Here is a 23,340-nt window from a genome sequence, read left to right on the forward strand (position 1 = left end):
AACAAGTAAGAAAAATACAAATGCATTGGTTGAGGATGCAATTGCCAAAAATATTGGCAAAGCTTGGCAAATTATTTATTCTCCCCCCAACCAGAAATATGAAATCATAGCAGTGTTTTTCCTTCTACCATAGCTTCTTACACACTCACTCTCTTTTGTTTAGTTAGCATTTGAGCACCCCCTTGTGGGAATTGTTGAAAACTGCTCAATTCTGTGTGGATTCTATCATCTGAGACCATTCCAGAAGTCTATCATTTTGAATGAAACATTCAACATTCATGACATTTTCAGGAGTAAAATACAAACATACTCCATTACGCTAAACAATAAAACAATGTTGTGAAGTCTAAGCCTACCTTAGGACCTCTATTAGGTCATGACTGGCTTGTGTGCATTAATGTGAAACATGCAAGGGGGAGTGTCTAACTTATTAAAAGGTACTTACTGGGAATTCTCAGACCATGTCAGAATGTAGCCTAATCTCCGGGCTCTGGCCTCCAGTTCTGACAGCATATGATCTCAGTCCACTGGCTTCCTGAATCCCTGATAAAAACATGACATTGACAAAGTAGAGTTCTAATCAGTGGAGTATTCTGGGATTCTCTGTGGAGCACTCCAACCTTGGTTGGAAGGCTAGGCTATATAACAAAAATACTGTACAATACATATTTCAGTGACATGAGAAAATAAGGGAACATCTCTAGAAGAAAAGAAGGGATCAGCATTCCTCTTAAGACACATATTTAAGCTGATATAGCCTAAGTTCAACTGCAAAAACAACACTTTATGTAAAGCATTGCAACCATTATCACTACCGTTTCACATTAGATGTATATAAGAATTCAATGTTGGCCATTTAAGAAACTAAACCACTTCATCCATTGAGTTGCATGCAGAATCCACTCGTTTTGTTTCTCAGCTGATGCTGGTTGTTTCCTTTCCAGCTCTTTCAGAGACTGAAGTGGAGACAAAAGTAAGCCTACCCATGCCCAAAGACCCAGTTTTCAGAATTATGTTCAGAGAGCAGGATCTAAATTTAGGCCTACCCCATTCTGTTTTCTCAACTATCGGTCTGTGATGAAATAGGCTGGCCATTCTCATCCTAACATCTTTATCTAGAGGGGGTGAAAAATGGGGTCATCCACCAACAGTGTCGGGAACTGGATAGTGTGCAACCCCAGGAGAAAGACTGTATAATTTACTCCCATAGTAAATCCTGAGGCGTCTGTGCATGGGCAAACAGACTGACTGGGGCTTCCTGGGCCTCAGACTCAGGGATTCTCTTTTAATGATGTGGGGAGCGAGGAGAAGCCACATGGCTGTACTAGAACCATTCCTCTACCCTAGGCCCTAAGGGGAAAGAGGCCATAGAGAAAGGCTCATGTCTCAATGTCTGCATCAACAAAAACATGTGTTCCTTCTCACTGGTTCTTTACAAAGTTAGATTCGTATTCATACACATGAGTTTAGCCTAACAAAGATGTTGCCCAAAATAGAAACCCAGTTTCAATGTTATTGAAGAGCATCTTGTACCTGGAGATTATTTTGTGATGGGGATAACATTGATACAGTTACATATCGGAATATTATTTTTGCACCAAGTATTTTTCCTTCATAGCTTGTCCTCTAGTTAGTTCTTCCAGTTAGCCAACTAGTTTTCAGCACTTTACATCTATGACTGATTAAAACTAATTTCTCTCATGGCTCTTTCTTGTCTCTCAGCAGCTGATATATAGAGAGCAATATGTTTGGAACATCAAATAGCAATAGATATCGTATAAACACCATAGTATCGTGGTAATATCGTATCATGAGGCCTCTGGCAATTCCCATCCCTAGTCATATTTGGGAAAGAGCTCGGAAAAAGATGTGTTGTGTGATAATTATGCTTCATTACTTTTTTTCTCTGATCCAAACTCTCAACCATTAGGCCTTATTTCCCCACACAGAACAGCAAACCCTCTTAGCTAGGGAGCTGTTGGTCACATTCATATGATGTAAAGTAGGCATGAGAACTGGATTAATAATAGAAACACTTCCACCAACAAACTAGTGTGGGGCACCCAACTAACTGTGCCCCACAATTAGAATGGCCAAGCTGTGTTTTCTACTAGCACAGCAACATATAACTAATAGACATACCAGAGCTGACCCTCACAGCCAGAGCCATTCTTGTGTGATTTATGTTGTCAGAAAGCAGGATGAGGCAGCATTACATTAAATCAAGTTTCACCCTTCCTTCTCTCCCTCTCATTAGGGCCAAACAAGGTCATTTTGGAGGCATTGGGTGGTGCGTCAGAGATGTCGTGAAAATTAGCGCTCTCTTCAAACGTTTGTATTGATAAAGAATTGGAAGCAATGGACAATGTATGAGGAATGTAGGAAACCAACAGGGAACAAGAATAATGACTTCAAGCCAAGTTAGCGGGTGAATGGATATTAAAACTTCTTCCCCTTTCAGACCCTACATGCAGCTGTTAAAAACAAATGGCTGTAGAGAGAAAGGGATGTCACTGCTTTATGATAATGTGAAAAGAGCAGGTTCAAAGGGATACAGTGCATTTGGAAATTATTCAGAGCCCTTGACTTTCCACATTTTGTTACATTACAGACTTATTCTAAAATGAATTAAATTGTCCCCCCCACACACCAAAAACATACAGAATTATTTTAATAAATATTCAGACCATTTGCTCAGTACTTTGTTGAAGCCTCTTTGGCAGCGATTACAGCCTCGAGTCTTCTTGGGTATGACGCTACAAACTTGGAACAACTGTATTTGGGAAGTTTCTCACATTCTTCTCTGCAGATCCTCTCAAGCTCTGTAAGGTTGGATGGGGAGCGCCACTGGACAGCTATTTTCAGGTCTCTCCAGGGATGTTTGATAGGGTTCAAGCCCGGCTCTGGGTGGGCCATTCAGAAACTTGTCCCGAAGCCACTCCTCCGTTGTCTTGGCTGTTTGCTTTGGGTCATTGTCCTGTTGGAAGGTGAAACGTCACCCCAGTCTGAGGTCCTGAGCGCTCTGGAGCAGGTTTTCATCAAGGATCTCTGTACTTTGCTCCATTCATCTTTCCCTTGATCCTGACTAGTCTCCCAGTACCTGCTGTTGAAAAACATACCCACAGCATGAAGCTGCCACCACCATGCTTCACCGTAAGAATGGTGCCAGGTTTCTTCCAGATGTGAAGCTTGACATTCATGCCAAAGATTTCCCACTTGGTTTCATCAGACCAGAGAACCTTGTTTCTTATGATCTGAGAGTGTTTAGGTGCCTTTTGGCAAACTCCAAGCAGGCCGTTTTGCCTTTTACTGAGGAGTGGCTTCAGTCTGGCCACTCTACCATAAAAGGCCTGATTGGTGGAGTGCTGCAGAGATGGTTGTCCCATCTCCACAGAGGAACTCTGTCAGTGACCATTGGGTTATTTGTCACCTCCCTGGCTTTTCCCCCACAATTGCTCAGTTTGGCCAGCTCTAGAAAGAGTCTTGTTGGTTCCAAACTTCTTCCATTTAAGAATGATGGAGGCCACTGTGTTCTTGGTATCAAACCATTTCTGCAGCATTGAAGGTCCCCCTTCCCCAGACCTGTGCCTTGACACAATCCTATCTCAGCCCTCTACGGACAATTCCTTCAACCTCATGGTTTGGTTTTGCTCTGACATGTACTGTCAACTGTGGGAGCTTATTTAGACAGGTGTGTGCCCTTACAAATCATGTTCAATAAATTGAATTTACCTCAGGTGGACTCCAATCAAGTTGTAGAAACATCTCAAGGATGATAAATGGAAATAGGATGCACCGGAGCTCAATTTTGAGTCTCATCGCAAAGAGTCTGAATACTCACGGAAATAAGATATGTTTTTTTTATTTGCAATAATTGAGAGAATAGAAACCTGTTTTTGCTTTGTCATTATGGGGTATTGTGTATAGATTGATGAGGAAAAACATAAATTTTTATAAATTTGGAATAAGGCTGTAACGTAAGATAATGTGGAAAAAGTGAAGGGGCATGAGTACTTTCCGAATGCACTGCAAATGAAAAACCCATTGAAGACATTTAAGAGAACACATACAACTGAAAAAGTTTGACATTGGCATAGGCTATAAACTGGGTAAGTGATTATATGGCATTTCCATAGCATGTATTCCTGCCAAAAACCAGCATATAATTTTACAAAATAGGCATTGGCACATCAGTCTCATCCACAAATGATTTACTGGCATGTCTGACATTTCTAGCTTAGCCAAGTCTACATTTGGAGACTGGCAAATGCAATAGGCTATAGCCATTTTACCCATGACAAAGTGGATAGCTAGGAAGCAAACTAAGATAGCAATGCTAGCCACACAATATAGGCAAAGTTGCATTTGGATGGTGGCCTCGACTTATATAACAAACTAAATTCATTAAAGTAAAGATTCCCTCTACCACAGACGAAAAGGGTTAACTAGCTAGTTATCTTTGCCTCTACAATTTTACCCTGGCTTAGATAACTGGGTCATTCCTACTAGGCAGTGCCTTTTCTGTCCCAATGGAATATCAGTTGTTATTTGGTGTAAAATGTGGATTACAAAATGCTTTAAATAAGGTCAACTGTCCTTACCTTAACACCAAATATGGATCTCAATTTAAACCCATGTCTCAGTGGATGTAGGCGGTTCTCCAGGTGCTATTTAATCAAGTGCCACAAGAAATAGAAGCCAATAAATGTTTAAAATCTCTTTTATAGTTAGTATTATCAATACAAATTGTATTATTTCAAGATTTTCTGTATGTCCCCGATATGACTTTGCACCCTGTTAGTTTGTAGTAGTTCTCCATTTAAGAAAACCCCTTCCTACAATGACACCACATTCAGGAAGTGTCATAATTTCTTTGTTGGGAAAACTATGGCGCAAAGCTAAATAATTATAAAACACAGTTGTATCCATTTGTCACCTGTTAGTCCATGTCCCGCTCAAATGTCCACCCAGTTAGGCTACTTATTTTTTTTTAAATGTTGTTCGATAAATTAATCCTGTTCAAGTGTTCACCATTATGCTAGCTAAATCTTGCGCACTCACATTTATATCTAATTTAGGCTCAAAATGTCCCTGTTAGGTTCCACCCTGTTTAAATGCCTGAGCTTTACGAATACGTTTTTTTGAAAGTCAATTGTCCTTTGAAAGAATCTTTTTTGTTTTATGTTGTCGGAATGGCACCGCATAGGAATAACCAAGATAGAAGTGCATTCTTGCCTACCTCCCTAACATAACACATCCCTGGTAGGTAGTTAACCAGCATCTGTTAGGTTGCGTCATGGCAACTCCACCGGCCGCAAGACCCTACAGGGCAGTACGCTCTGTCGAATGCACCATAATTGTGCCCTGACTGCCATCAATCCAGGACACCTACATTACATTAACTACAGATAGCTAGAAATGCCCAATGGCAATCTAGGCTAGCAAGGTAATCTAGTTCAAGACAGTAAATTACCAGCTATGCAGTCATTCAACACAGATATTTAAAGATACAAAAGAACGCATGTAGCTATGGTTTCTTACTTCAGTCTATCCCGACAAAAAAAAGGGTTCTTGGGTTAGTGTAGTCAATCTGCGAGCAGTGTGTGCAGACTTGCGTCTAACTTCCGGTAGGCAGCTTTCGTTTAACGAATTTCAAAATAAAAGTTGTGCAAAAACTTGGACTTTAAGAAATCGCTTCTTTTTTCCCCTTTACAAGAAACGGCCCTGAATTACCATGGGATACATTGAAAAGTTTAATATACAAGAACGAAATCAATAAAAATAAAAAAGTCAAGCAAAATAACACTGACAGTTTAATCGCTTTTAAAATGTGCAGTCTTCTAGATGAATAAAATGACTAAGTGAAAACAACTTTTGCAAGTAGTAATGATCAAAATTACTTATCAAAGTTAGTTGAAAGACAATGTTTATTACATTTACATTAAAATCAAAGACACATACAATATCTACTCCAATAAGAGCTGCTCTGCTTCCTCAAGAGCCTTTTCCATTTCTTCAACTTCCAAGGAGAAATTCTCCCTCTCCTGCACCAGACGCTCCCGAGAATCAGTGAGAGCCTTCATGGTCTTTTGAACGTCCTGGAAATTAATTGCAAACCAGCTCTAGACAGACTGGCATACAGGATTACTGGCAATTCTGCTTTAATTTCAATCAAACATATGGAACTTACTGTTAGTTGTGCACTTTGTTCTGTTGCCATGTCACCAAATGTCCGCAGTTCACGTAACAGATCTTGGGATACGTTCTGCATTGTTGGGAGAGATCCATTTGAAAGAAACCACTAAACACAATTACAAAGCCAGATTCCTGCAAACAAGGACCTGAGTAACATTTGAGTCCAAGTAATCAGACTGAAGTTCAACAATATGGCTGAAAAAACAAGACCTTACCACCACCTCTCTTTGTCGATCCTCATTTTGCTGTGCAGTTTTTCCAATTTTCTCTCCCAAAACTGAGGAATAAAGTCAGAAGAAAGGTTAAAGCAATCTTTAGAAAGCTCACCAAACTGTCCAAATAAACACTCTGAACCTGTAAGGGTGAACCAATTCCTGTCATCTAATGATTACCTGGATCAATATTTCCAGCAACTAGTAGCACATGGCAGTCCTTCAGTTGTTTCTGGATGTCTGCATTGGTTCCTTGGAGGTCACTGTATTGTTGCTCCAGCTGGGCAACTTTTTGCTGCAAAATTAAAAAGGCTTGTGTTGTTTACAAAATAACAGACTACAGTGAAAGTGCACAATACAGCCCTGAACCAAACAGAGAACAGTGACTATTCTCCTTCCTAAGACATTCCATTCAATAGCCCATTGAAAAACCCTAGTGCATTTTGTTCACATATAGCCTACATTTGGAACATAGTGAATCATCCCTTTAACGAACTTGCCTGTGTTTCTGTAAGGTTTTTCTGCAGTTCTTCATTGGCTTCCAGTAAAAGTTGATTATGGCTCTTGAGTTCTGACTGCTGCCCATATCTGGTGGAAGGTCTATTAAAACAAAGACTGAATGCTATGAGAATGTAATTGTCAAATGTATTTCTCCCAACTTATAAAAGAGTATCTTACCCTTTATGCACTTTGGCTACAACATTCTTTCTGGAAAGAAAAGAGAAGGTAGATAACATCTTGCCTATACATAGTCTTAACAAAGGCTATCTTCCCATTGTAAATTGAAAGTTAGTCACCTTGGTACATTCTCACTGAGAGGCTTGAAAGTAGCAGTTTTTGGAAAGAAATTGAAGTCTGACGGTACAGCAGTCTCTTTGAAAACGTATTTATTGGCCGCCCTCTTCATTTCTGCAGCACTGCCAGTAGGTCGCACACCTGATATAGGTAAAGAACAAAATGCGAAATTAAAATTAGCCAAGTAGCCTGGAGACAGATGTTGAATTTCATTGTATTCAACGTGAGCCATAAACTAGCATTTTGATCAGGAAAGTTTTAATTTCCCAGTACTTGCGATTGGTACTTTTGAAAGTAGGAATGGGAGACACATCCACAGGAAAGCATAATTAAATTCAACTTAACCGTGTAAACACGTGCACAACATGAACGTTTTTTATGCGCGGGCTGCAGGTTATAGAAATCTGAATGTACTACCAGAGTATTGGGGAAAAAGTAATTATACTTTCATGTGGATATGCCTCACATTCTATCTGCAAAAGGACAAACTGCACGGACAACCGGTAAAGTTAAAATATAATTTTAGTCAATATTCTGGCTTGTGGAGGTTTGTGAGGGGAATTGTCCTGAGCCAAAGGCTTATTTCTGCCCGACCTAGAATTCAATATCGGGTTTCCAGGCTATGAACCAATATGCTTACTAGTTGCATTTTTTGTTGAATGACAAGACAAACACCGAAAACACTGTAATCCCGGAGGCTTGCGGTGGAGGCGAGTTGTGTGAATGTAGAAACTGAAGGGAAAATAACTTACACGTATTCTGTCCGCATCTAGGAATTTTCGATGCCATCAAACTGTGTTGCAACGAAAATGGTAACTTTTAGCAATAAATATATCCAAATTACACAACAAGCCAACAGCTGGCTAGTGACTGGCTATGAACTCAAATATAAATTCACGCCACTTCAATACAGTTACGACCGGAAGTGACTTTCGTAACAGGTTAGGATAATTCACGTAGAAAGTTAGGAGAAATAGGTTAAGGTTTGGAAAAGGTTTAGCGAAAATGTTCTCCTTACCTGCTATGAAAATCCTTTCCGGTTGTAGCTGTATCGAAGTGGTGTGAAAAGAGTGACGTTATCCCAGCTCCAGAACTGTCAGGAGGGAAAGACGTAGCTATTTAACTCAAATTTACACCTCCACACCCACAGAATAAAACACTGAATGGGTAATATTCTGACATAGCTTTGTTTTATTACTACACTAATCAGCTTTCTTCCCGTATATTGTACTCAATGATAACAGAAAAACTTACTTTAGAAAGCGCCCGTTCTGTTACAGCTAGCTCAATGAACGCGCCAGACAATTTGAAAATGTTGGTCACGTCACTTCCGTATCACGTTATATCAACACAGGAAATTACGTAGGGGCCTTTCTTTTTTTTTTTTTTTACATCAGTGATTCCGACAGGGGACGCACTGCTTCAATGCGAAGTGATTTGTGATTTACTTTTCCAAAGCAGCTGGTCCATGTCTTAACATGAATAAATGTGAGCTCATGGCTGTCAAAGATTGTGTGAAACTGAAGATAACGTACAACACTGTGTACTACTCCCTTCACAGAACAGTGAAAACTGGCTCTAACCAGAATAGAAAGAGTGGGAGGCCCCGGTGCACAACTGAGCAATATTGTCTAGTTTGAGAAACAGACACCTCAACTGGCAGCTTCATTAAATAGTACCCACAAAACACCAGCCTCAAAGTCAACAGTGAAGGGGCTTCTCCGGGATGCTGGCCTTCTAGGCAGAGTTGCAAAGAAAAAGCCATATCTCAGACTGGCCAATAAAAATAAAAGATTAAGATGGCAAAAGAACACAGACACTGGACAGAGGAACTCTACCTCGAAGGCGAGCATTCCGGAGTCGCCTCTTCACGTTGAGACTGGTGTTTTGCGAGTACTATTTAATGAAGCTTCCAGTTGAGGACTTGTGAGGCATCTGTTTCTCAAACTAGACACTAATGTACTTGTGCTCTTGCTCAGTTGTGCACTGGGGCCTCACACTCCTCTTTCTATTCTGATTAGAGACAGTTTGCGCAGTTCTGAGAAGGGAGAAGTACACAGCGTTGTACAAGATCTTCAGTTTCTTGGCAATTTCTCACATGGAATAGCCTTCATTTCCCAGAACAAGAATAGACTGACGAATTTCAGAAGAAAGGTGTTTGTTTCTGGCCATTTTGAGCCTGTAATCAAACCCACAAATGCTGATGCTCCAGATACTCAACTAGTCTATAGAAGGTTTATTGCTTCTTTAAATCAGGACAACAGTTTTCAGCTGTGCTAACATAATTGCAAAAGGGTTTTCTAATGATCAATTGGCCTTTTAAAATGATAAACTTGGATTAGCTAACACAAGGTGCCATTGGAACACAGGAGTGATGGTTGCTGATAATGGGCCTCTGTACGCCTATGTAGATATTCCATTAAAAAAAAATCTGCCGTTTCCAGCTAGTGTACCTACTTATTAACAAAATTAATGAAGTTTGTTTTAAATTATTCATAAATATTATCCTGCCAACCACTATATGAAGAGGTTAAAAAAAATACATAAATCAAATTTCCCTCAAGAATGTCCCTGTATTTAGCACCATCCATCATTACTTCTATTCTGACCAGTTTCCCTGTGCCTGCCGATGAAAAACACCCCACAGCATGATGCTGCCACCACCATGCTTCACTGTGGGGATGGTGTTCTCGGGGTGATGAGAGGTGTTGGGTTTGTGCCAGACATAGCATTTTCCTTGATGGCCAAAAAGCAAAATATTTGTCTCATCTGACCAGAGTACCTTCTTCCATATGTTTGGGGAGTCTCCCACATGCCTTTTGGCGAACACCAAACGTGTTTGCTTATTTTTTTCTTTAATAAATCTTCTTAGGGCTAGGCCCCTTTTTTCTCCACTTTCTGCCTGAATAACGTGCCCAAAGTAAACTGCCTGTAGCTCAGGCCCTGAAGCCAGGATATGCATATAATTGGTACCATTGGGAAGAAAACACTTTGAAGTTTGTCGAAATTTTAAAATATTTTAGGAGAATATAACACAATAGATATGGTAGTAGAAAATCCAAAGAAAAACCAACCGGAAATGTTTTTTTTTTTGTTGAGAGACCATCCTCTTAGAAATGCAAGAGACAAGTCATATTGAAAATTAGCTCCCTGGATGCAATTCATATGGCTTCCACAGGGGGTCAGCAGTCTATACTCAAGGTTTCAGGCTTGTAACTTAAAAAAGGAATAAGAAATAGCAGTTTTAGTAGAAGGACACTGTCTTGAAAATTCATGTTTGCGTGGTCCATGAAGACATTACGCACCTGCTAAAATCGGTTTCCTATTGAACATATTCTGAAATAAATATTATAGTTTGATTACATTTTAGGGTATCTGAGGAGTAAATAGAAACATATTTTGACTTGTTGAAAGAAAGCTTACGGGTAGATTTTTGGATTCCTTTCTCTGCAAGTTGAACAAGTGGATTACTCAAGTCGATGGCGCAAACTAAACAGACTTTTTGGGATATAAAGAAAGATTTTATCTAACAAAACGACAGTACGTGTTATAGTTGGGACCCTTTGGATGACAAATCAGAGGAAGATTTTCAAAAAGTAAGTGAATATTTAATCGTTATGTGTGAATGTATGAAACCTATGCCGGTGGAAAAATATTTTGATGTGGGGCGCCGTCCTCAAACAATCGCATGGCATGTTTTTGCTGTAATAGCTACAGTAAATTGGACAGTGCAGTTAGATTAATAAGAATTTAAGCTTTCAGCCAATATAAGACACTTATGTCCCTAAATGTTTAAAATCCATAATATTTATGATTATTTATTTGAATTGCGCTCCCTCCAGTTTCACAGGAAGTTGTCCCGCTAGCGGGACACCGATCCTTAAGTTAAGCAATGGCTTTTTCTGGCCACTCTTCCATAAAGCCCTGCTCTGTGTTGTGTATGGCTTAAAGTGGTCATATGGACAGATACTCCAATCTCCGCTGTGGAGCTTTGCAGCTCCTTCAGGGTTATCTTTGGTCTCTTTGTTGCCTCTCTGATTAATGCCCTCCTTGCCTGGTCCGTGAGTTTTGGTGGAAGAAATCTGTCTTGGCCCCAAAAACCCTCACAAACTTTTAGAGATGCACAGTTGAGAGCATGCCGTCGGGCTGTATCACCGCCTGGTACGGCAACTGCACTGCCCGCAACCACAGAGCTCTCCAGAGGGTGGTGCGGTCTGCCAAAGGCATCACCGGGGGCAAACTACCTGCCCTCCAGGACACCTACAGCACCCGATGTCACAGGAAGGCCAAAAAGATCATCAAAGACAACAACCAGCCGAGCAACTGCTTGACAAAAAAAATCTCACTCGACCAACAGCATATCAACCAAACAATCTACCAGTTGACTAAATGGGGTCAGACCTAATATTTGGTGTGTAGTTGGTTGGCTTTTCTTGTTAGCAAGATGAGATCTCTGCTGAAGTTGACTAACGTTAGCTCAAACCAAAATAAAATGTTATTTGTCACATCCGCCGAATACAACCTTACCATGAAATGTTCACTTACGAGCCCTTAACCGTTCAAGAAATATAATTAAGAAAATATTTACTAAATAAACTAATGTAAAAAGGAACACAATAAAATAACAATAACGAGGCTATATACAGGGGGTACCGGTATCGAGTCAATGTACGGGGGTACAGGTTAGTCGAGGTAATTTATTAATGGAGATAGGGGTAAAATGACTAGCTTGCTAGCGATGTTTTGAGGAGAATAGGCTAGCTCCCTGTAGAATCAAGAGGGGATGGGGAGAAGATTAGATGTGCAGTTGCTTCAATTGGGTTGTTGCAGTACCCAGATGAGATGACAGCAAACTGTTACAGAGATCAAATCTGAGATTTCACCTTTTATCTTAGTTAGATATCTAGATATCAATGTCGAACCAATGCAATAATATACATTTTATTGGCTAGCTATGAGCTGCTTTTCATGAAAATGTATATCTGATATAGCTAGCTAGTTGTTCTGGTGTAATGTCTATTAAATGTTACAGCCACAACATCATGATCATGCATCTGCAGACCAGCGAGGAGGAGAAATGCCTGCTTTGGTGAGCTAGAACAAAATCAACTATAATATCAGATGGACATTTTCTAGGAAAAGCATGGACAGAGCTAGCCATCTGCAGTAACATTATTACTTGACAACACCTATCTGTATTACCTTCCATATGATTATGTTTTCATCTATTTGTACTGTAATGCTATATGTCTTAAGTTGTACAAATCATCAGCATGAAGAATCCAGAATTTTGCTGAATTGTCAAGTGGACTGAATTGTCATTCAAATAATGTTGTGCCTCCTTCAGATCTGCCAAACACAACTCTGCCTTTGTTGGGTAGGCTCCTTCCATGATGGCCATGTCTAGGATCGGTTTTTCCTTTTAGATCATAATGGATCAAATGATATGGACTGATGGGACCTGACCCTATGGGCCCTGAGTGATTGTAGGCATGCCTTCACTAATCCCCCTTCTCTCTGTGTATCCCCTCCTGGAGTTCCGACTGCAGCTGTGGACCCCTGGCCTGATTTCACTGTGCATGCTACTTTGTCCCGGACCCATGCTAATCAAGCTCAACCAGGTAGTCACTGTGCTTCTGCTTTGCTTGCTCTTTGGAGTTATAGGCTGAGTATCTGTAAAGCACTTTGTGACTGTTGATCAGGGCTGTCCTGATTAATGTGAGACAATAGTCATTAACAAGAACAGTGAGTGTTGTTGGAGTTGTTCAGACGTATTTTGTAAATGGGAATGTTTAACTGATCTGGAGTGGACTACATTTCAATTAAAATTATTCTCTAGAATGACTAACATCTATCATTATACATGACTATCATCCACATGAAATCCACCGCCACTTTTCTAATGAACACTCCTCAATCTATTGTACATGGAACAACGTTCTCTATATTCATGATTAATATTCCCTTTTGTCAATAGTTGCAACATGTTTGACTGACTTTATGGGGGTTAAGGGGCCCATCAGATTTCATATTATGTCAAAGTTATCAATTCGGGAAGATGGTGCTGTTCCGAATTACATGTTCATGACTGTTGATGTTCACAGAACTCTCCAGAGAATTAGCACCCGTCAACCTTGGATATGCATTAAGTAAAGTGGACTTGTAAAGTGAACAAACATGGATAAACAAACGTTACTGTCTGTCACCTGAAACGTGTCTCTCGACCTGTGTGCACCTACGTTGTAAACTTTCATTCATAGGCTAGGTTGTAGCAACCTCATTATGGGTACAGGGAAAATGTTAGTATCATGTTGTAGCCTAAACCTATTGCTATTACATTGAACTGGGTGAATGGAATATGAATGACAGTCATCCAATGTGACAGTCCTCCCTCATCTTAAATGGCATTGACCGCCACTGGTGGAAATCATACTTTACATGCTTATACACTTATTACATTATTTTACCTTCATATACGTAGGGCTAAAATAACAAGTGGAGTCAAACTTGCTTATACAGCTTTTGTTGTAAAAGTGGATGAAGATTTATTGACGTCCAGGAGGTCGCAGTATAACGTTTGTATCCACACAAACCAGACAGTTTGAAGAACTTGATCCGACTGCGCATGCTCAAGGGAGGGCGGTTAAATTCAAAACCAACAACAACTTTGATGGCTACTAGCTAACGTATTACAATTGTTTGAGAACAAGTTGCTAAGGTATGTATGTGGCAAATGATACATTTACGTTATTATGTGAGCAACTTAACTAGCTAACGTTAAGTTAGTTCTTTACTTAAAAGTCGTAGGTTCCGACACCACCAGCACTTCTTGCTCACGTTAAATACTTTCATTTTATCCAACCTTTCATAAATGTCAGTGTTTTTTCATGTGTTTACTACTGACACAATTTTATTTAAGAGTGGCAGAAAACATAAGCGTTCATATGGGTTCCATTGAGGATGGGGCTCAACCAATCACAGGTAGGCCTAGATTCTCTGATATCTTAGGTATACACTGTATAATGCACTCTGTGACCAAGATGCCTTAAACTGTTTTGCCTTCCATTTGTGAATGTAGACATAGAAACATTGTTGAATGCTCCCCTCCATATTTCACACCGAAGAAATAGGGTAAGCTATGACTGAAAAATGGAATGGTTCTTTAAATTGGACATTCAGATGGCACAGCTACATTTATCCAATGTTTATATACAGTACCAGTCAAAAGTTTGGACACACCTACTCATTCAAGGGGTTTTCTTTATTTTTATTATTTCCTACATTGTAGAATAATAGTGAATACATAAAGTATGAAACACCATATGGAATCATGTAGTAACCAAAAAAGTGTTGAACAAATCCAAATAGATTTTATATTTGAGATTCTTCAAAGTAGCCACCCTTTGCCTTGATGACAACTTTGCACACTCTTGGCATTCTCTCAACCAGCTTCATGAGGAATGCTTTTCCAACAGTCTTGAAGGAGTTCCCACAGGCTGAGCACTTGTTGGCTGTAGCCACCCCACTCTGACCATTGTACTCGCCCCAGCAGAGCTGGTTAGGTTGTTTTCATGTTATCCTGAGTGTTAGTGACTGTGCTGCTGGCAAAATTTTATTAGCTTTTCTGCCGACGTTTACTGACACCGGCCATATTCAACGGGTGTTGAGTGTTCGTAAATTCATCAGTTATTCTGTGCTCTGGCACACTCAGACGAGAGTGCTCTGAATCGGAGTAGATGGCCCGACTGAATTTACAAATTCACCCGAAATGTTTACTTGCATAGTGGAGTCTTTTGTTAAGACATGTAGCAAACTAGCTAAACAATGAACATCATAACTCATGACGTTACTACCCTGCATGAATCTGCAGGAAGCTAACAAATGTCTATCAACAGTTGCTGCAGTGACATTCTATTGAAATGGATACTTGCATAGCGGAGTCTTTTGTTAAGACATGTAGCTAGCTAGTTAGCTAAATAATGAACCATCATCACAACTCATGACATTACAATGCTTACCCGTATACATCATAGATGGATGCGTCTGCTGTCACGGATGCCTTGGTTGCCCTTAGTTTGAAGATGTAATCGGAGACAGGTGTTTTCTCCATCTCCTTAGCTATCATACTCAAATTCCACATAACTTGGTCCTCCAGAAAGTGAAGAGTAACATTTATGCATTTTTACTACACAATACATTTAAAAAAAATGTTTTTAAATAAGCTGCATTAGACAGGATTACCAAAACATACTGACCAGCTCAAATAGACAGAAGCGTGTTATATGGTAAACCAATCCAAACTCATCTCTCGGCATGTCCAGCCCACTCATTATCTCAGCCAATCATGCCTAGCAGGAAGGTTGCTGTTTTTTTCTGTGGCTAAACCAACTAAGCTTGTAATTTTGAAATTGTATTCGTTCACATGTTTGAGAAGGCATTTCTGCCAAAAAACACTTTGCGTTCAAACGGCTCTCCTGTGAATTAGTGAATTGTGACATACGCATAGTTTCCTGAAACGGGTCACATATGGAGTTGGTCTTTTACCAAATAGGACTGTTTTCTGTATACCACCCCTACCTTGTCACAACACAACTGATTGGCTCCAATGCATTAAGAAGGTAAGAAATTCCACAAATTAACAAGGCATACCTGTTATTTGGAATGCATTCCAGGTGACTACCTCATGAAGCTGGTTGAGAGAATGCCAAGCGTGTGCAAATCTTTCATCAAGGCAAAGGATGGCTACATTGAATATAAAATATATTTTGATTTGTTTAACACTTTTTTTGGTTACTACATGATTCCATATGTGTTGTTTCATAGTTTTGATGTCTTCACTATTATTCTACAATGTAGAAAATAGTTTAAAAAAATAAGAGAAACCCTTGAATGAGTAGGTGTCCAAACTTTTGACTGGTACTGTAGGTACTTACAAATTCATTAACCTGTCTGGGCTAGGGGGCAGTATTTTCACGGCCGGATGAAAAACGTACCCAATTTAAACAGGTTACTACTCTGGCCCAGAAACTAGAATATGCATATTATTAGTAGATTTGGATAGAAAACACTCTGAAGTTTCTAGAACTGTTTGAATGGTGTCCGTGAGTATAACAGAACTCATATGGCAGGCAAAAACCTGAGAAAAAGTCAACCAGGAAGTGGAGGATCTGAGAATTGTAGTTCTTCTTTCTAGTCCCTTTCGAAACTACAGTATCCGTGGGGTTATGTTGCACTTCCTAAGGCTTCCTAAGGCTGTCTAAAGCCTTCAGAAAGTGGTATGAGCATTCTCCTGTCACTGGGCAGAGTATAGGAGCTCAGTTACTGAGTGGTCTGCCTGGCAACAAAGGGATTGGATATGCACGGTCACGCGAGCACGCTGTTCCTTCTTTTTCTCCTTGAATGAATACGCTATTGTCTGGTTGGAATATTATCGCAACTTTACGTTAAATACCATAAAGATTGATTTTAAACAGCGTTTGACATGCTTCTAAGTACGGTAATGGAACATTTGACTTTTCGTCTCTGGTTCCGCGCTCACGCGTTATGCCTTTGGATAAGTGATCTGTACGCACGAACAAAACAGAGGTATTTGGACATAAATATGGATTATTTGGAACAAAAACAACATTTCTTGTGGAAGTAGCAGTCCTGGGAGTGCATTCTGACAAAGATCAGCAAAGGTAAGAGAATATTTCTAATACTAATTCTGAGTTTAGGTTGCCCCGAACTTGGCGGGTGTCTGAATAGCTCGCCGTGATGGCTGAGCTATGTACTCAGAATATTGAAAAATGTGCTTTCTCCGTAAAGCTATTTTAAAATCTGACACAGCGGTTGCATCCAGGGGTAGTTTATCTATAATTATTTAAATAATTGTTATACATTTTGTCAACGTTTATGATGAGTATTTTTGTAAATTGATGTGCACATTCACCGGACGTTTTGGTGGGAATACATTTTCTGAACATCACGCGCCAATGTAAAATACTGTTATTGGATATAAATATGAACTTTATCGAACAAAACATACATGTATTGTGTAACATAATGTCCTAGGAGTGTCATCTGATGAAGATCGTCAAAGGTTAGTGCTTCATTTAGCTGTGTTTTGGGTTTTATTGACACATTTTACTTTTTCAATTAAGAAAAGTGAGACTGTGTGTTCCCAGGACTCAACAGAGAATTGTGCCCTATTTAAAAACTCTTCCACCTCAGTCAGAGATATAGATCCAGAAGAAAGTCTTGTGGCTCCAGGGGCAATCAAACTCCCAAATCCTCAACTACAATGGCATTCCACAGAGCTGTATCGCATCCAGAAAAAACGGACAACAAATGTTTCCATGCTGCGCTTAATGCGCGCAGGTCTAGAGTTGATAAAGAGAATCAGGTTCCAGCTTTGTCGACAACGCGGAGAGACTGTACAGTGGCCTCAGTTAGCCCTAAAAGGCAAGGTCCTCACTTCATGAATACATCTACGATGCAAACTGAACTGGATCAGTTGGATCTGACAAAAAGCCATACAACTTTGATAGATGGCAAAGGAGTATTTCAGTGTCTACAAACTGTAAGGTCTGAAGAGCAACGGCTTAGGGGAAGCACTTTCAGCCAGGTATCTGTCTCTACTGATCCAAATGAAATGGAGTTGACCAGGAGCCAAACTGTTGCCATTGACTTCAAAGCCATTGGGATGATAGGCCCAAATCCCCTTTGGAACATTGAAAGCAGAAGTGTGGTCTTCACATCAGATCCCAATTAAACCCAGATCTTCTCAGATGATGACCATGGTATGGAGATGACTGCAGCTCTCAATGTACCTCTCCAGGAGAATGTGTGTGCTCTGACCAAGAAAGGTGAATCATCACCCTGGATGTTTCCCAAGAAAAACAGAATCTCATTTGAGCCAAATCAACAGACCTTTCATATCACCTCATGCCCAAACTGGGATGACATAGAGATGACAAGATGTCAAACAGTTGCCTTTGATTTCAAAAGTGTAGGCCTAATCGAAATCCCCTTACTAGGGAATACAAGGAACAGTTTATCCTGCATGAAATCCTCTCAGAGAGGTGTTTTTTACAGAAGACTGTAATGGTATGGATATGACCGAGGACCTCACTGGAAATATTGTGGCCAACAGCCATACAGCGACCAATGAGCCACTCCAATGCTTGTTCCCCACAACAGAGATGTCCTTTCATTCTGATCGAAGGGCCAACATGGAGATAACTTTAGGACAGAGAAGTTGTAATGTATGGGAACCTGCATCCTCTGATCCAGATGACATGGAAATCACAAAAAGCCTAACTGTTGTAATTGATTCCAATTCTTGTGTGATGGAGAGGCCTTCTCTTAGCAAACCCAGTACCAACTTTAACCTGGGTCTATCCTTAGTGCCATCCATATGGAGACTGCCATGTTCTCAGATGATGCTCACAGTGTGGAGAGGGCTCTGCATCAGGGAAAATTCAGAGGATTCAGTGTTTCTGTAGCCATATTGGATCCTGATGACATGGACATAACTAGAAGTCAAACTGTTGCCATCGACACCAAAAGCCTCATTGTGGTCAATTGCATGCAAAACCCTACTAGGAAAGGTATCTCCTTCATGTCAGCTTCCAACAGAGCCAGTCATCTATCAGAGGATGACTGGTATCGACATGACCAAATCTCTCACTGTGTCTATAGATCACAGAAATTGTCTGAACATGACAGATGAGACCACGGGCAGATTGTTCCACATAATAAAAAACCAAAAGGAGAGGTTTGAGGAGAGCCAGGATAGAGCAGAACTTAGTACCAATGACATGGAATTCACAAGGAGCCAAACTGGGGTCATTTACGCCAGATGTTTTGGTGTCACAACGCCTTCACTCCGAGGTGGTAAAGGAAGATCTGTCAGCACATTGGATTCAACTAAAACACTTCTCGGGGAAGATGGCAATGGTATGGAGATGACTCAAGCTCTCACTGCACAGATATGGGAAAATGTTTGTCATTCTGCCAATGGGAATGAGACTTTGGCTAGGATGTCCACCATCTCAAAGACGAATTTCAATAGAGAAAAGGGCAATCATTTTGTTGGAGTGGGTCACAAAACCGATCAACATCAGTCTTTTGGATTCAGATTATATGGATATGACAAGAAGTCAGACCGGTGTTATTGAGTCTGACAATATCAAGATGGGGCTTCATGACCCTTTCAGTGCGAGGAAACATTTTATCCAGTGTGAGTGGGACCCTGCAGATAGTTCCTCCCTCAGAGCAGAGTGCACGTGGTGGGATTACATTTCAGTTAGGTGCTGAAAGCGTCTGCAGTAGTAACATCTTCTGGCTCTGATTAAATGGAACTGACAAGGAGCCAGACTGTTGCAATTGAATCCAAATGGATTAACACAAATTGAACAACATGATGCATCCACCAATGATGATGTGAAGAGCCCTTCATCCACCACAAAGGCAATTTCTTTGTTTCTCCCTGAGGGTCAACTTCGAGAAATCCCCACTAACCTTAGAGAACACTTTAATGGATTGGCAGACATAAATGATCCTGATCTGAAAGACAAAGACTGCTTCTGTATTCCTAACAAACCAGACAGATCTCTCATTGCCTCTTCAGTCTCAAAATATAATGTACCTTCAAAGAAGGCAAAGACCAGGCGAATGAGTTTGGCCGATCTCCAGTTGAAACTTAATCTTATGAGCCGCATGATAAATGAATCCACTGTAGTGATGGGTAGCTGCACTGCACCTTCATCTCAGCTGGCGAGGATTTCCAACAAACACAGTGTAAAGACAGAATCTTGAACAGCTATAGATTACGGGTCTAAAACCATGGGATTAATGACTGAGAATCCAGCAAGTGTTGAATTGGCAGACCATATTATTCACAATGTCAAACCTAATATGACTACTACTTTGAACTGGAAGAGTAAAAGCCTTACATCACGAATGTCATTTGGTGGTTTCCTGCCTAAACTCCCACAAAGGGCCAAACCGTCAGAACTAAACCAGACTGAGTGCAATAGTGTGACTGATTTTGGGAAACTTCTGAAGAATTGCTTGGGTAGCACTCATGAACTGAGGAGCAACACCCTGATGGACAACATTGATAATAAAGTGCTTCCAGATATTAGCAGTGAAGCAGAATTATCAGAAACTTTGGACACATTCCCCTCAGAGGGTCGATGACGAGGAAAATATTTTCCAAGGCAGATTACCCACTCGCCGTCGGATCCTTACAAGGCACCCAGACATATGTCACCGATATCTATGTCTCTTTCTTCTGTGAATGACGTGGATGAGAGCCTTGTCGGGTGTTTGGAATAAATCCTTCACGTCCGACTCGTTAAAGGAAAAAAAATGTATTCTTCCAGTACGGGGTGAGTAATTGCTGTCCTGATATCTAGAAGCTCTTTTCGGTCATAAGAGACAGTGTCAGAAACATTATGTACAAAATAAGTTAGAAATAATGCGAAAAAACACGCACAATTGGTTAGGGGACCGTAAAACGGCAGGCATCTGTTCCGGCGCCATTATAGATGGATCACACACCATAATGTAGAAATACAACTCATAGAAAGAACATTTACCCTCATATCAGACCACCAGAGTATGTTGACTGAAATGGGACTGACCGTTCTCGGACATTTCCTATATATAGATACATATAATAGATATCTGAATGAAAACATTTTTCTTTTTATCAGAGTTCGAAACCTGTTTTCTAATCTGAAGACATTTACCAAGTTCGAGATGACCGTAGTTGTTACCTCCACCTACCCCATCTGTCTCCTTCATGTGCAGAACTGACAAAATCACATTGGAAACACAACGTAAGACTTAGGTTTATCTTCTCCTGCACACTTCTGTTTCTAGGCAATTGATTGTACTTTGTTGCATCAGGGCACCTTAAACAACTGTAACACTCTTTTCATTGTTTCTATACAGGAAAGACCAGGTGGAGGACATTGTATCATCAGTAACACCAGCCAAGAACTACTTGATCAAGATCATCAAGAGTATGAATGTCTGCTGTGAGACCAGCTCCAGTCAATAATGGTGCTATATTCCATGTGGTGAATGAAAATATGTACACTGAACAAAAATAGAAATGCAACAATTTCAAAGATTTTACTGAGTTACAGTTCATATAAGGAAATCAGTCAATTTAAATAAATTCATTAGGCCCTAATCTATGGATTTCACATGACTCGACAGGGGTGCAGCCATGGGTGGGCCGGGGATGGCATAGGCCCACCCACTGGGGAGCCAGGCCCAGCCAATCAGAATGAGTTTTACACCACAAAAGGGATTTTTACTAACAGAAATACTCCTCAGCCCCACCCACCCCTTCACAGACAATATGCCACACATGGCAGGCGGATGGATTGTCTTGAGAAATGCTCAATAATAGGGATGTAAACAACTTTGTGCACTAAATTTGAGAGAAATAAGCTTTTTGTGCGTATGGAAAATTTCAGGGATTTTTTTATTTCAGCTCATGAAACACCCCATTATGTAATCTATGTGATAGTTTTAAATGTTGTCTACTGTACATTTTGATAATTATTGTATCATTTTTAAGGGAGGAATAGTTATCTTGTATTGTAAAAGTTGGCATTTACATATCAAACAATAGAGTGAATTACATTGACAACGGAAAAGCGCTTGAATAACACCTTGTCTTAACATTTTAATAATGATTGACAATTAATACAACTTTTACTCATGTTTTCTCCCCTGTAGGATAACAGTTATATCTGTAAACTTGGCTCTTCATTACCCTTTCTATGAGCAAATGGGGGAAACAGATCGTGTTATATTGTTTTGACAATCATACCGAAATTATTTCATAGTATGGAAAGTCAACAGGATCATTACATTGACATACTGGTATGCTCATATGGCGTCATCTCAATAGTCTAAAGTGGTCTCCTCTTCATCGTCTCTGATTTGTAATGAGTAGGACTAGCAACAGCATAGGCTATAATAGTGCTCCTTGCCCATTGAATTTTGCTTGTTTCCATATACGCTGTGTTTTTTCAGATCAGTGCAGAGAAAGATTCTAAATGGTGCAGATCAAGGGAATGAAACACGGTGAGGAATTTGATTTAGAGATGCAACCCAGCCATTGAGGTACAAAAGAACCCAACACTTTCAAATCCTAGCCCAAAGGAAATGGGAGGCGAGCTCTCCCCCATCCACATTGACGGGGCTGCAGTGGAGCAGGTGGAGAGCTTCAAGGTCCTCTGTGTCCAAATCACTAAAGACTTAAAATAGTCCAAACACACGCAGTCTTGAAGAAGGCGTGATACCGCCTCTTCCTCATCAGGAGTTTGGCATGAGCCTTCAAATCCTCAAAAGGTTCTACAGCTCTACAATTGAGAGCATCTTGACTGGCTGCATCACTGCCTGGTATGGCAATAGCAGCTTCCTCGATCGCATGGCGCTACAGAGGGTGGTGCGGACAGCCCAGTACATCACTGGGGCCAAGCTCCCTGCCATCCAGGACATCTGCACTACATGACCAGAAGTATGTGGACACCTGCTCATCGAACATCTCATTCCAAAATCATGAGCATTAATATGGAGTTGGTCCTCCCTTTGCAGAGAAGGCGTTTCCACAGCTCCAGAGTCCAATGGCGGCAAGTTTTACACCACTCTAGCCGACGCTTGGCATTGCGCATGGTGATCTTATTCTTGTGTGCAGCTGCTCGGCCATGGAAACCCATTTCATGAAGCTCCCGACAAACAGTTATTGTGCTTACATTGCTTCCAGAGACAGTTTGGAACTCAGTAGTGAGTGTTGCAACAAAGGACAGACGTTTTTATACGCTTCAGCACTCGGCGGTCCCCTTCCGTGAGCTTGTGTGGCCTACCACTTCGTGGCTGAGCCGTTGTTGCTTCTACTAGATGTTTCCACTTCACACTAACAGCACTTACAGTTGACCGGGGCAGCTCTAGCAGGGCAGAAATGTGACCTACTGACTTGTTGACGGTGCCAAGTTGAAAGTCACTGAGCTCTTCAGTAAGGCCATTTTGCCAATGTTTGTCTATGGAGATCGCATGGCTGTGTGCTCGATTTTATATACCTGTCAGCAACAGGTGTGGCTGAAATAGCAGAATCCACTCACCTTTGTGT

At 40.6% G+C, this 23,340-nt stretch overlaps 2 protein-coding genes across 6 annotated transcripts in view; both read right to left on the reverse strand.

The window, feature by feature from the left end:
• Positions 1-5,612, reverse strand: part of LOC106607884 (protein dispatched homolog 1) — a 75,508-nt gene extending 69,896 nt beyond the window's left edge. The window contains exons 1-2 of one of the 3 annotated variants that reach the window (XM_014205349.2): positions 5,542-5,612; positions 446-543 (exon numbers count right to left, since the gene is read on the reverse strand). The gene's annotated coding sequence lies outside the window, so the exon portion shown is untranslated. Of the gene's footprint in view, positions 1-445; positions 544-4,601; positions 5,162-5,239; positions 5,259-5,541 lie in introns of those variants that run through there. The other 2 variants (XM_045720895.1, XM_014205350.2) reach the window with 2 other exon arrangements.
• Positions 5,613-5,909: 297 nt separating this feature from the next.
• Positions 5,910-8,551, reverse strand: LOC106607886 (uncharacterized). Of its 3 annotated transcripts, XM_014205353.2 has the most exons (10): positions 8,457-8,551; positions 8,221-8,295; positions 7,955-7,995; positions 7,205-7,343; positions 7,086-7,115; positions 6,908-7,007; positions 6,588-6,702; positions 6,411-6,472; positions 6,191-6,265; positions 5,910-6,098 (listed from the first exon to the last, which is right to left on the reverse strand). In XM_014205353.2, exons 3-10 carry the CDS (start codon positions 7,989-7,991, stop codon positions 5,967-5,969), a joined length of 690 nt encoding a protein of 229 aa, XP_014060828.1. In that variant the 5' UTR covers positions 7,992-7,995; positions 8,221-8,295; positions 8,457-8,551; the 3' UTR covers positions 5,910-5,966. The 3 variants fall into 3 exon arrangements, with proteins under 3 accessions (XP_014060828.1, XP_014060830.1, XP_014060829.1); XM_014205355.2 differs by lacking the exon at positions 7,955-7,995; XM_014205354.2 differs by lacking the exon at positions 8,221-8,295 and having other exon boundaries at positions 8,457-8,528.
• Positions 8,552-23,340: the final 14,789 nt, after the last annotated feature.

The sequence above is a fragment of the Salmo salar genome, chromosome ssa06 (assembly GCF_905237065.1).
Source record: "Salmo salar chromosome ssa06, Ssal_v3.1, whole genome shotgun sequence".
In the NCBI taxonomy this organism is placed as follows: domain Eukaryota; kingdom Metazoa; phylum Chordata; class Actinopteri; order Salmoniformes; family Salmonidae; genus Salmo; species Salmo salar.